At 32.3% G+C, this 14,479-nt stretch overlaps 4 protein-coding genes across 8 annotated transcripts; 2 read left to right on the plus strand and 2 right to left on the minus strand.

The window, feature by feature from the left end:
* Positions 1-166: 166 nt before the first annotated feature.
* Positions 167-1,849, plus strand: LOC110719606. The gene is made up of 7 exons (XM_021898577.1): positions 167-317; positions 411-545; positions 633-792; positions 895-1,023; positions 1,099-1,242; positions 1,357-1,557; positions 1,657-1,849. Exons 1-7 carry the CDS (start codon positions 184-186, stop codon positions 1,768-1,770), a joined length of 1,017 nt encoding a protein of 338 aa, XP_021754269.1. The 5' UTR covers positions 167-183; the 3' UTR covers positions 1,771-1,849.
* Positions 1,850-1,977: 128 nt separating this feature from the next.
* LOC110719607 (protein FAR1-RELATED SEQUENCE 7-like) lies at positions 1,978-6,162 on the minus strand. 4 transcript variants are annotated; one of them, XM_021898578.1, is made up of 7 exons: positions 5,927-6,162; positions 4,295-5,402; positions 3,046-4,048; positions 2,877-2,966; positions 2,718-2,801; positions 2,570-2,635; positions 1,978-2,483 (listed from the first exon to the last, which is right to left on the minus strand). In XM_021898578.1, exons 1-7 carry the CDS (start codon positions 6,159-6,161, stop codon positions 2,001-2,003), a joined length of 3,069 nt encoding a protein of 1,022 aa, XP_021754270.1. In that variant the 5' UTR covers position 6,162; the 3' UTR covers positions 1,978-2,000. The 4 variants fall into 4 exon arrangements, with proteins under 4 accessions (XP_021754270.1, XP_021754272.1, XP_021754271.1 ...); XM_021898580.1 differs by lacking the exon at positions 2,877-2,966; XM_021898579.1 differs by lacking the exon at positions 2,570-2,635.
* Positions 6,163-8,292: 2,130 nt separating this feature from the next.
* Positions 8,293-10,578, plus strand: LOC110719608 (reticulon-like protein B2). Of its 2 annotated transcripts, none has more exons than XM_021898583.1 (5): positions 8,293-8,604; positions 9,506-9,680; positions 9,770-9,911; positions 9,990-10,059; positions 10,164-10,578. In XM_021898583.1, the coding sequence occupies exons 1-5, from the start codon at positions 8,415-8,417 to the stop codon at positions 10,331-10,333; spliced, it is 747 nt and encodes a 248-aa protein (XP_021754275.1). In that variant the 5' UTR covers positions 8,293-8,414; the 3' UTR covers positions 10,334-10,578. The 2 variants fall into 2 exon arrangements, with proteins under 2 accessions (XP_021754275.1, XP_021754274.1); XM_021898582.1 differs by having other exon boundaries at positions 8,297-8,604; positions 9,500-9,680.
* Positions 10,579-12,315: 1,737 nt separating this feature from the next.
* LOC110719228 lies at positions 12,316-14,016 on the minus strand. The gene is made up of 3 exons (XM_021898129.1): positions 13,690-14,016; positions 12,906-13,120; positions 12,316-12,547 (listed from the first exon to the last, which is right to left on the minus strand). Exons 1-3 carry the CDS (start codon positions 13,777-13,779, stop codon positions 12,316-12,318), a joined length of 537 nt encoding a protein of 178 aa, XP_021753821.1. The 5' UTR covers positions 13,780-14,016.
* Between the last annotated feature and the right edge of the window lie 463 nt (positions 14,017-14,479).

Genomic DNA, 14,479 nt, shown 5'->3' on the forward strand with positions numbered 1-14,479 from the left:
ATCAATAGGTTTATGTTAAATCAATATCTTTCATTTTATGAATTGAAAATGATTCAGGGTGTTACATAAGAAGCTTTTATTTTATTAATATGTACTGACATTGTTTCACTTTTCAGTGAAAACAAGAAGATTGTTGCTTCATCCTCAAAAGTCACAAAAAGGTACATTATTTATATTAAGTAAATGTTCAAAAATAATAATGAACATTTTCATATACCTAAATGTACATTTGTGTTATGTAATATGACCAGGAATGATGATAAGAAAAAGTCAATTGCAGAAAAGAAGAAAAAAACTGAAAAGGAAAAGGTTGAAAGGTATAATTTCAAATTTATTTATATACACTCAAATGTTCATTTATGTTCCTCATAATTTTCTTAATTTAACAATATTTTATATTGAACAACAAGACCAAAACGCGAAAAGAAAACAATTCCTCCTGCTTTCCGATCTCCTTACTTGGTCAAGTACAAGGATCTGTTTAAAGATGAGAAAGCCATGAACCAAATTGCAGTAGACTTTGCTCTTGGTGGAAAAGATGAAAGGTAATTACTTACACTAATTAAACTTAAGGTTTAATATCTTTTATAAAAATATGTTCACATTCATATTATTAAATGTTCATAATGCAGTGCACTCTTATACTATGATGGCTTGAATCTCATCAATAGAAATGAAATGAAAACTCTTGGAGATGATGTTGAAGTGACAAATTGTGTCATAGATGGATGGGCAAGGTTTCTTAATCATAAAAAGCCGAGAAACAAGATTTATTTCTCAACAGTGCTTCATGTTAGTCTTTCTTCTTTTTTTATATTATTGATTCTATTTTCCTATGATAAATAATTGCTAAAAATTCATTTAACTTCTATATGTTTGTTTGTATTTCAACAGCACATTATGTGCACAAATAGAGTTTGTCAAGAAGGATCATCAATGAAGACAAGAATTAATGCCTTCATAGAAAGAATTGACAATGAACTGAAGTTGAATAAAATTGACAGCATTGTTGGATATAAACAGGTATTAATTCTTGTTTAATACAAATGTTCAATTACCTTCAATATATTGTCCAATAACATTATATAATTTGTTCAGGTCTTCTTCCCAGTATCAACTTCTCAACATTTTTTTCTGTTGTGCGTCAATCATATAGAAGACAAAATTCATATAATTGACAATAGAAAACTACCAAAAAAGGTATCAGTCCAAGCAAAATATGAAGAACAACCAAAAATGATGGTGAGATAATATGTTCATTTATAGTTGACTACATGATCAATTATATTTTATTAATTGTTCATGTCTTCATCACAATACAAACTTCTAAACAATTTTTACTCTTTTTTCTATCAGTTAAAAGGATTGGCAGAGTACATGAAACACCTTGGATATCAAGATGCAAAAAGAATTGAAGACTACACAGTTGTTTTGGAAAAGATGAAATGGCGTAGCAACAATGACTATACAAACTGTGGAGTTTACATTATGAAGCATATGGAAACCTTCACTGCTGATCCTAATGAGAGCTGGATTTGTGATTTAAAACCAAACAATGTAAGAGTTATAAATGATCAATTATTTAAGATATAATATTCATTTATGAAACAGTAAAGATTGTTTAATTAAAATTTGACAATTCATTTTGTTCAACAGGTGGAACAAATTAGAAATCTAAGGCTCCAATACACAGCAGAACTGATGTTATTTGAAGAAAACACTGAATCAAGAGCAAATAGAAGGAAAGCTAGAAAATTTGCAACTTTGTAGTTTCAAATGTTCATTTACAACTATGTATATGTTCATTTCTTATATATGACTATTTTTTTTTTTTAGAAGTAGACTTATGGATTTTATTTTAATATTATTGTAATTGATATTTCATTTTAATCTTTGAATGAAAGTTTTTTATATAATAGATCGAAAATTCAAAATTACAAAATAGTAATTAAATCAACATTACAAAAAAGTCTAATGTTTATAAAGTTCTGGAATACTAATTATTTATCTTTATTAGCCAAACGTTTAGCTACACTTGTATCAAAAAAGGCTAACAACTTATCATATTTAGAAGAAATCTTTTTAGAACCTAATTGAACATTTCTTGATTGAAGAATTGGAACACGAGCACCTTGATCATTTCTTTGAACTGTGGGAGGAGTAACTTGAACATTCTGAACAGGAAATCCTTGATCATTTATTTGAACCGTAGGAGAAATAACTTGAACATTTGTTGATTGAACATTCCTGGAGTTGGATATGATCATTTCTGGATTGGTGTTTGAACAATTCTGAGTTTGATTTTGAACATTCCTGGGAACAGTAGGTTGAATAACAACAGGAGATTTTGTTGACGCACTAGTATGAATTGGAACTCTTGGATTAATTTGAGAGTAAGTTTTAACACCAGAAGCACCTTTATTTGCACCAAAATTAGAACAAGGTTGAACAGCAGAAACACCTTCAAGATTTAAATCCTTCGCCTTTAAAAAAAATTAAATTGATCATTAATAAACCAGTATATGATCAGTTACAAACACTTATACAAACAAATATGGAAAAAAAAAACCTTAGCAATAGATGAAATATCAACATCAATAGATATGATAGATGAAAGAGAGCTTTCACCAGTAGCCTACAAAAAAACCAAAAAAAATATAAAAAATAAAAAATTAAATAAAAAAAAATTATAATATAGATCATAAATGTTCATATACCTGATCAAAATCATTGGAAATACTATGATTTGATTCCTTAGAACTAGAAGGAATTTCTTCTACAACAGCTGATTTTAAGCCGACCTATATTTTTAAATTATAAAAATCAATATTAATAAAATATAAATAAAATGTTTTTTTTGGCACATTTGAATTTACCTGAGCCCGTTTATTGCTCAAAACAATCAATTCAATGGGATCACTAATAGAATTAGCATAAGTAACAGCACAACCGTTCTCATCAAGTTCCTATTTAAAAAAAAAAAACATAAATGATCATTTACGAAAACTGAAATGATCAATTTGAAAATATGAAATGATCATATACCTGTACAACTGCTTGCCCTATACCCCTTTTGTAAGGAGTGTACAGAGACTTTTTCCTCTTGAAATTACCCTTTGCCTTGTTACACTGCTTCTCCAAGGTACTCTTAGGCCTTACATTCCTCTCACCTTTAGGCCTAGCTTTTGGAGGATTCTTGATCTCAAGATCAACAATTTCAACCTCTTTAACAGGTTCACTAAAGTCAATTACACCTGATACACTCTCAACCTTTTCTTTTAACAGATTGAAATAACACTCAACCTCTGCCCTTGCATTCAAAGAATTCTGACAACTTGTTATCAACTTAACAAACTTTCTGATTGTTTGTGACCTCCAAACACTAGTAGCCACAACATTTGTCCTCAAAGTAGGTTCTTCAATACCATGACTACACATGGCAGCCTTTGTCCATCGTTTCATTATATACTCTTGTGGAATATTACGCACACAATGCAAATGATATACTCGAAGAGAATGAGAACAAAGTAAACCAGTCTCACTAAAGTACATGCATGTGCAACAAATTGCATGTGTTTCCTTATTAAAAACAACTTCATGCTTAATTATATCCTTCCCAGGCCTCCAAAGAAGATATGAATATTCTGGAAAACGCAAACCATTATCAACATGATCATAAGCTGTCCCCCTAATGAACTCCTCTTCAAAAAGAACATAAGCTTGAATAGTGTACAATGATCTTGCATGATCTAATATACCAATATTAGCAAAAGCTAGGTGCCTATTACCCCTCAGAGTATTGTAATCTCTTGCACCTTCCTTACTTCTCCACTCAGAAATGACATCAAGAAAAACATGATAAAAATCACATAAACCTTGAGTCTTATTAAGACGTTGTGAAACTGACTTATTAGTAGTTTCACTACGTTGAGAAGACAATATACCACCAGACCAATACTTCTTAGAATAAGCAGGACACCACATTTCCTTTATTTTATACAAATCACATAACCAATCATCATTTTCACATTTGTATTTATCACACATCCTGTATAACAGAAATGATCATATATTAATTTAAAAATGAACAAAATATAAATTAAAATATGTACATTTGTGTAAAGAATAATGATCATAAACAATATGGACACTAATAATATTATGATAACATACATAACAAAGTAAATTGTGTGATCATATGTAAAACACTAAATGTTCATATATATATATCACATAATAATCAAATATATCACATAATAAAAATAAAAAATAAATACAAAAAACAATAATTTACCTTTTCCAGAAATATTCAAATTCAGCAGGAGTTTCACAATACTTCAAAAGATATCCAAACAAATCTGTAAAGCCTTCCAAAGCTCTCAATGCTCCAATGTGTTTCTTAGAATTTTGTTCAAGATGCCATACACATAAACGATGATGAACAGTTGAAGGAAAAATGTTTCTTATACCCGCTGCAATCGCTTGTGCTTGATCAGTCATAATTGTAATGGGACTTTTCCTCCCCATTGAGTGCAAAAATGTATCAAACAACCAATCAAAAGACTCGGTGCGCTCATTAAGAATAAAACCCATACCAAACATGACATTGTTACCATGATGGTTCATCCCAACAAATGGAGCACATATCATTCCATATTTATTAGTTCTATAAGTTGTATCAAAAACCAACAAATCTCCAAAGTAATGATAATCTCTCATCATCCTACCATCACGCCAAAAAAAACTAACTAAAGCACCACTATCATCTTGTTCAAAATCATAATAAAAATCTGTCTCATCCACATGTCTCTTGGCAAAATATTTAATCAATTGGTTACCATCACATCCTTCAATTTGGGCAGCTTTTTCAGATGACAATGCATTATAAGCATCAGAAGCAGTAAAACAAAGATTAGGAGATCCCCCAACCTCCTTCTTTAGAACCCTCAAAGAATCAGTAACTTTGACTCCACTCAATTTCATTGTTGAAATGAAAAGAAGCTGCTCTTTATTCACATCTCTTTGAGACCTTATCAAATGCCTTTTTTCAGGAGGAATCATAGCATGATTATGAACCATTTCATGTCTTGTACATGTATAGACCCCTAAATGATCAATATGAAACTGCACAAAAGCTAAACAACCAGTTCGATGATCCAACTTCTCATAAATCCTTTTATTCTTACACTTATTATCTTTGAATCCTTCATTACAACAAACAAATCTTTTCATCAAAAAAGAATCATCTCTTCTTCTCTTACTCTTCCCAATTCGAATTCCAAAACCTTTCCTAAAAGCATATTCATTATACGCTTCGAAAGCTTCATCTTCAGATTTAAATTCTTTATCCTTTAATTCAGACTGTTCTGCTTCTAAATACATAATATCATCATTTTTTTCCACTGCACAATATACAATTATAAATGATCATAAAGAGTTTCATGAATGAACAATAACAAATAAGTAAAATGTTCAATATCAAAACAGCACATGATCAATTGCAAAAAGAATTTCAGCACATAATATTTTGAACAATATTTTCATTATTTACCACTACACATAATATCGATATAAAAATGTAAAAATAAATGATCAAAAATGACTTTAAGACTGAACATAAACACATTAGTAACAATGAATAAGAAAACATAAACGATTAATTGAAAGTATAATCTACAAAATATACGACAAAAACACACAATTCTAAAACACAGAGAAAACAACAAATGAAACAACAAATGAAGCAACAAAATGTTCATACAAAGTACAACAATCCAAAAACGTTCATCATAATGTAATCAAAGTAGTAAATTCAAAAATCGAAAGTGAATAATAATACATCAATTAAGTTCAAATTAACAGAGCATTATAACAGAACAAATTAGGGATAATTAAAAATTGAAAAATTATGATCACAATTACTCACATTGTTGCACAAACGAATCAACGAAACGAAGTCCAGAAGGAAACACACGCTCGCAATCGCGATCAAAATCAACGCAATCTCCAGATGCAGAATTCGCCATTGATGATCGGTAACAATTAACGAATTCGTTCAAAAAATCAAATGAAGAAGATGAATTAGCGAGAGAAAAATGTAGATCAAAAATGGAGGTTGGTTGATCAATTGAAGAGAGAGAAAAAATAGGGTTTAAAATCATATATATATACATAAATTGAATAATAAGAATCAAAGGAAAAAGGAAAAAAGAGGAAGAAAAGAAAAAAAGAAAAAAAGGAAAAAAAAAAAAAAAAAAAAAAAGGAAAGAATCGCAAAAGGGAACTCAATACCAGCTACAAAACGACGTAGCATAGGGGGGGTGTAGGGAACACACCCTACACTAGGGTGTAGGGTAAAATTTTCACACTTTGACTTGTACCATTGGAAGTTTATAAAATATCATTGAAATTTTTTTTCAAGTAGTATTGAGAGTGTATCTAGTACCACTGAAAACATTTATAGTATCACTAAATATACAATGGTACTATCTGACTACTCAATGAGGAGTACACTCTATTTATACCACTAGAAGCTTATAAAATATCACTGAGAGTGTATTTCGTACCACGACAAGCATATATAATGCCACTAAATACATACAATGATACTATTTGATCACCCAATCCACGTGAAATTTTGCGTAATTTAAAATGAAATGACTACACTATCCCTCATTATATTTGTAAATGTCTCACTAACCTCCTTTTGGAATGCCTCCTCTTAAGAGCAGTTTATGGGTTGGTTGTTTCTTATTGACCCCTTTGAGGTCGTTGAGGATACTTCGTCACAAAGGTCCAAAATAGCTATAGCTACTCCGTATTTATTCTTGTTACATACTTTCTCCGTTCCTTTTTAGATGACACAGTTTGATTTATTCACAAACAACACTTAAACTAGCTTTTGTGATTTGTAGCTACGATAAAACATAATCATGTGGGATTTTGTTTGAATCGTCTTAATATATATTTTATTAATGTCCACTTTTTAAAATTTTATAATGTTAATAATGGAAGATATAACTCATTAAAATTGTGCGTTGGCATACGTGATAAAAGAAAGTGTCATCTATTAAGGAACGGAGGAAGTATAGTATATTGTGGAATTTTTTATTTTTTTTTTGGTGTTTAGAGAGCCACAAGAGCGGAATGATCAGAAACAATCCGAGGATCCCCTAAAATCGGGAAGAAAACTTTAATCACTTGAGCTATCCCTCACTCTCTATATTGTGGAATTTTGTAATGATGTGTTAATATTTATCTTAAGGTGTATGATTATTAAGACTAATTATAAATGTTAGTCAAATTCTTTCAAAATATACAAGTTAACATGTAAAGTGTTGTTAAATAGAGGAAGGGAAAATTGTAATACTTCGTAATAAAAATAAAGGAAAAAGTGTAGGGTTTAGATGTGAAGAAGTGTTCGAAAGCTTAGTTTACGAGTCAATACTCCAGTGCACAATCAATGAGTCACATGTCAAATCACGAGACGATGATAGTTATAAACCAATTGGGTTCTACAACTTTGGTTGATTTTCACTATGCCGCTATGCATAACCAATTAACTGTTATCTTCAACGTATTTTGATTTCTTGCTTTATAAGGTTTTATTCGATTGTCACCTCCTTTATTGCTTTATTTAGGGTTGACATTGACATGAATTAGTTGATTGTGCTATATATTAAATCAAAACCTTCCTTAGACATGGATTTCCACAAGATGAAAATAACTTTTACTTAATTTGTAGACCCTTAATTTATGTAATAAGACAACAACAACTAAATCACATTACGTCTATACCTACACTAAATAAACCGAATAAATTCTAAATTATTTCCAAATACACCATACTAAGCTAAAGACTATTCTTCAAGTCCATTTTCTTATTTTAAGGCAATGAAGCAATCTTTAGACGCCTTCAAAAGATGACAAAACAAACAAAAAGAAATAGAGATAATATTTCCAAATACACCATATGACCTTGTTAAAAAAAAATAAAATAAATACAATGTATGACATGTACAAGTCGGCTCAAGAGTCAAGACTATATTTCACAGAGATGTCAATTAAAATTAGTCATGACCCAATCTAATCCAATCCAAATTCGATTCAAATTTAAATGTGTATAAACATAGTAATTTAACACAACTCAAACTATAAAATGAAACCCAACCTGAACCAATTCAACCGAACCCGACCCAATTACCCTTAATTTAATTCCCTGAGTAACAGGTTTGGGTTTGGGTTAACTTCTATAGAAACGGCTGACATTATTAAAGACAGAGAAAGGGGCCATTTTTCACGAAATAAAATAAAAACCGAGCTATCATCACAAAATTCAGAGAGAGAAAATATTGTCAGGTGAAATTTACAGAGAAATAGAGAGAGAAACCGAAGTTTTCTAGGGTTTATCTGTTATGGCGGAACACGAAGAAAAACCTAAGCCTGAATCACTCATGGAGAAGATCGCCGAGAAAATTCACCACCATGATTCTTCTTCTTCCGATTCCGATGACGATAAACCCGCTCCTTCTTCTTTGAAATCTAAGATTTATCGTCTTTTTGGTAGAGATAAGCCTGTTCATAAGGTCCTTGGTGGTGGTAAATGTATGTTTTTTCGATATTCGATTTTCGCTATTTATGATTGAATTGTTGTTTGTATCTTCTGAATTTGCTTGATTTTCGTACAATTTGTGTGATTGATAATTGTTTTTAGCTTGATTATTGTTAATTAATGGAGATCGGGAGTGATTTTGATTGTAATTGTGGTTTTTATTGAATGATTTGTTTGTGTGATTGTTTAGACTTAAGCTTGGGATTTGATCATGTTTGATTGATTAATGTTGGTGTGACTATAATTCGAAGGATGTTTGTGACATAGATCTAGTTTATGATATGGTTTCTGAATTTTGATCTTATAATTGTAACATTTTGAAATCGTAAAATTTGTGATCATAATTCATAATTGTTGAATATTGAGTTTAAGGAGGAATTAGTGTAATTAGGCATGATAATGTTACTACTTTTCGATATTTTGTTTATAGTAATGAATACTGATGCTTTTTTAGGTGGAAAAAGTAAGAGTTGAGTTGGGTTTGTTGAAATATATTAATGGCCTTTTTCATGTCAAGTTACAGCTTCTTTGAGCTGGGTCTTCAATGTTGATGTTTATGACTGTAGTCAAAAAGGGATTATGTGATGGTGTGAAAGTTTAAAGTACTTGATTACTTTATCGCAAGGCGAAACAATTGTGTAAAGAGATTCAATTAAGGGAATTAAATTATGCAAAAGCATAGAAGTTATTTCAATTTGTATATGAATCTTCTAAATCATAATATAGATTCCCCTTTACCCTTTTTAGTTGGCTATAAAGCAGGGGAGGTGTTTAAGAATTGGTGTTAATGTAATCTACAAGTCTCTTGTTTATTATAGTAGTATGTGGGGATATTCCACTTTCCACTTTGTTGCTTGCATTTGTGATTTTGATTCCACATGGCTGCAGCTGCAGATGTGTTTCTCTGGAGGGACAAGAAAACTTCGGCGATAGTTCTTGGGACTGTCACAGGTGTGTGGGCTCTATTTGAAGTATTTGAGTATCATTTGCTCACTCTGGTTTGCCATCTCTTGATGCTTACAATTACCGTGCTGTTTCTGTGGTCAAACGCTTCAACTTTCATGAGCAAGTAAGCTGTGGTTATTGTCATTGCTATGTCCTGTAACTGAAGTTTTATCCTACTTCTTTTTTTTGTTAACGCACCTGATCTCTTTACAGGGCTCCCCCACAAATTCCTGAAGCACGGATCCCAGAAGGCCCTATCCTAGAATTTGCCTCTGCCTTGAGATATGAGATCAATCGAGGTCTTGCATCTCTTCGTGAGATTGCTTCAGGAAGAGACCTGAAAAAGTTTCTTGCTGTATGTTCCCCGGTAACCTTACAATTGCTTATGTAAAACTTTTGTTAGTGTGGAACTTACTTTGATCCTCTTTATCAGGTGATTGCTGGCTTGTGGGTTTTTTCAATTTTGGGCAGTTGCTGCAACTTCTTGACTCTGTTCTACATATGTAATGTCCATTTATTCTCAAGCTCAATAATTCTTCATATATGGTTACATATACTGAATGATTTTCTTATTTTCATTTGCTTGGTTTTCCCCTGGGTGAAATAGGCTTTGTTCTCCTTCACACCGTGCCTGTGCTGTATGAGAAATATGAGGATCAAGTAGATGCTTTTGGTGAGAAGGCCATGATTGAGTTAAAGAAGCAGTATGCAGTCTTCGATGCAAAAGTATTGAGCAAAATACCAAGGGGTCCATTGAAAGACAAGAAGACAGCTTAATGTGGTAGAATGTTAAGTACGAGGTTTTGGTGGCCGTATTCATGGTAGGTTTATTTGTCCAGTGAATTATATTACTCGGGTAGGAATTGCTTGCTGGAATTTGTAAGCACTTTCGATATACAGCGATAACCATTATGAATATTTCATACTAAACATGGGGAAGACAGCAGTTTTTATTAATACGTCTGCACTTTCTGAGATTATAAAGTGATGCCATTCTTCGTGAATGGTTGGTTGATTGATCATTGTGTGTTTTTTTTTTCATTTTTAATCTCTATTTTTGTAGATGGTTTTACCACTGTTTTAGTTTGTGCTACAATAGGTAGATCAAATCATGTTTATAAATGGATGTTCTAACTGACAATTTTCTGTTTGCATGTAATGTGTTACTCCTCCAATAAGATTCATTTTGATGGTGTTCAATATGTTGTAATCTTGAAACATGATTAAACTGATGGAATATCATGCTTGATGAACTAGTTATGCTCCATAGAGGGCAATAAAATGATTATTTCTCATGTCTTGAGTCTTGAGTCTTGAGCTGTAGTATGCACTCAGCACTTGGCATCTTGACGTGTAGTATGCAGCTATGCACTCGGCAGCTTCTATCATTTTGTTAATTAGCTGTTCTGGCTGTATAATCGTTGATAGGTTTTGAGCTTCTGAGCTCATTCTGCATAAAGAATAACACTGCTACGGACTGTATGGAGTTTAGAGGGGAAGAGTTCATTTACAACGGTGGGGAATGGTTAACATTACTACTAACCATGTTGATAAGTTAACGTGAAAACTGATGATGTTTGCTTATTCATGTCTAACGGTTATAATTTGTAAATTATGGTCTGGTTGTGCTTGTGCACGATATGTTCGTATAGCTTATGGCCTTGGCTGAATAATCAACAATGGAAGAAAGAGAGCTTTATTACATGGGAGGTGTGACATGCATATTGTTAGAATTTCCCTTAAATCAGCTTTTGAATTTCTGTTTGGGTCAATTTTCGATGCCCAATCTGTTTCTGTTTTGGGAACAAGTATATGAACTTCCTAGGTCATTAATTTAGCCTGATTATGAATTTTACTCGAGATCAGTAAATCCCCCTCTCGCTAATTGGGACTACCCGTGCTTCTTTTTCTCCGTTTTCATTGCTCGTGAGCTGATGACAAAACCTTCAAAAATGATGAAACATTTACGTATATAAATAAAATCGTAGTAGTATGATTTTTGAAGTTATAAATCCTTTTTAACTCTAAATTTAGACTTTCCTTTCTTCTTGGTTTTCATGCCCAAGAAAGTAGAGTTCCTTTAGTAATAATCGGGAGCGAATAATCCCAAATATGAACTAAGGTTCCTAAGAGGGTGGTAACTGGGGCACATAATCTTGCTATTGAGGCAAGAATAACTGTTCTCTTTCTTTTCTCATCGCCAAAGAAAAAAAAAAATGATCTATGGAACTGTTTAGACATTAATGTTTGGATAAAGTAACGGGAAAGAAAAGAAGGGGAGGGAGGTGAAGGGGAGGGAAGATAAAGGAAGGGGAGGGAAGAAAGATGAGTTTTCCTTTCAAATTTCTCCATTGTTAGAGTGATTAATTTCTTACAAATTAATCCTTTCATTTCTCTCCCCTCTAATTCTCTTCCTTTCTTATCTGTTATCCAAATGAAAGATAATCCATCCCTCCATTTCCCTTCCCTTCCCTTCCCTTCTTTTCCCTTCATTCCCTTAAATCCAAACAAAGTGTTAACACAAGACTAAAAGAATTTGTTAAGAATGAAAGCACAAAACCTCCTTTGCGCGTCAACAAAATAGATGTATAGACATACGAAGTGTAAATTAGGTATTCAACAAATTTCCCATCACTAATACTAAATACGAAGTATAAACTACTGTGAACGAGGGAGTTGTTCAACCAGTGAAGTTCCAGTCACTCATTCAAGCTCTGTTATTTGATGTTCCTGCTAATTCAATCACCTCTTGTAAGAAACTAAACTCGGGATGATCCCTCGAAGTAATCTTCTCGCGCATTCTTAGCCAACATTAGGCACAACAACCAGAAGAGGGCTGAGTTGAGAGACATAAAGGCGCCACCTCCCATGAGCCCTGTTTTAGCGGTGGGGCAAGCGTAGTGTGGCGTGTGATGCACTGTGTGACTCAAATGAAGCTGTTGACTGATTGTTGGCCATACTAGCAGTGTAGCAGCTAAACCCACTATCAGCCTGTTTATGTTCCAAAAATATGATAAATCTCATTTAAATTGCTCAAAATCGACATCACCAATAAAATGTGCAACAGTAACTAATGGAAAAATACATGGATTTGCTTGGAACATATTTGCAAACCCTGGTTTTGCATAGGAAATTTGCTAAATAAGCTACCATGATCTTGCTATGATAAATTACAGGATAAACTAATGGTGACTCCATGTTTTTGTTCACGACATTTGTTCGATAATCAACAACAATACTTTTCAATATCAGAAATCCATGCAGAAGACACTAAAAGATTTAGTAGAACAACATCAAAATTACACAAAACTTGAAAAATCATAAATAAATTAGGAGAGGAACAACCTACCAAGTAATACTGAAGAAAACAGTCATGACTTTGCTACCAAAGACGGCATGAGTGGGAACTGCCTTGTTGTCATAGGGGTGAAAAATTGACTTAAACCCGATAGCAGTAGTTATCACCAGAGTAGCCAAAGATGTATATCCCAGAGCTACGGTTGGATCAGAGGGATACTTGCAGATGACAACACCCTTCCCTGCAATAGGTGTTCCGGCTGCAGGCTGCATATCATAAGTGAGACTAATTAGACGCGTAGGCAATGCTGCAGACAGACCTGTTAGATCCATTATAGTCTTTATGTTCATGATCTTGTCCCTAATTTATAAACTATTTTTTTGAAGGTAAAAGTATATGCTTCATTTCATATTATGATCCACGTCTTTTTACTGTGAAGCGTGCATTAGGCCACAAATGCACGTTAATTACATGAACTCAAAGTTGATAAGCTATGTGCCCTATTACACCTGAAGTGGTGCGTGAATCAGGTGACACGAGTGTTCGTCTAAAGCACATGGCTCGCAAGGCAGCAACGACTAAAAATCACACCAGGGTTGTATCTAAGAATCTACACAATTAAATTTCAAGCAGATAAACCATCTATAATTATTTCAACCGGAAAAGTTAACATTAGTGTTACGCTTTAAACAAGGAAAGTTCCTTAATAATGCATCAAAAGTTCAAAACGCAAGGAAACAACTCTCAAATCTCAAAAACAGGAGACTTGAAAATTATTACACAATGCAATATTCAGCACATACAAGTAGATGCATAGAGAAAATAATCAAAATACCTTCTTACTTTCAGCAATAATACCGCATATTAACGATACGACGCCGAAGAAGGCAATAAGGATAGCCATCTGCTTCATGCTTAACGCCATCTCACTAAGCCTGTACAGAGGACTATAGCCCTAACAAGGTAATTTTTTTTTTCCCTCAAAGTCGTGGTTTCATTATAATTAATCTTTTTCCACATATTTATAGGTAGCCCCACATTATATTATATATATGTAGAGGTGCATGGTTAAATTACACAATTTTTATCGAAGTTAGGAAATTTTATCCAACTCAAAGACAACTCCACTAAAAATCTATCCTCACTAGATATATTATTATCCGTTGACCAAAAAAAAAAAAAAAAAAAAAAAAAAACCGAAAATTAATAATATAAATTAAGATATATCACGTATGTATATAATCAAATTACAAGTATTATTCAGTATAAATTATTTAGTGTTTATTCCATTAGATTATAGTTAAACAAAATAACTCTAATGAATGAACATAGCTATTAGGAAATAAATAAATACTTCGTATAATTCAATCCTTTCATATTTTTAAATAACTCTAACGAATGCGAAGTACTAAGGACCTATAGCTTTTTCAATGTGTACCTACAATTTTATTTTAAAGGTAAGAACAATAATTTTGATTAATAAGCCGTCATCACAAAAAGCAATTCTAGCTTAATTAATGACATGATTTCATGTTAATCTTGTATGTTAAGATTATAAGTATTACAAACGTAGACAATAGAATTTGTGTAATTATAGCTTAATTATAGTTTTTTTTATATTTTTT

This window comes from Chenopodium quinoa, unplaced genomic scaffold (genome assembly GCF_001683475.1).
Source record: "Chenopodium quinoa cultivar QQ74 unplaced genomic scaffold, ASM168347v1, whole genome shotgun sequence".
NCBI classification, from domain to species: Eukaryota; Viridiplantae; Streptophyta; class Magnoliopsida; order Caryophyllales; family Amaranthaceae; genus Chenopodium; species Chenopodium quinoa.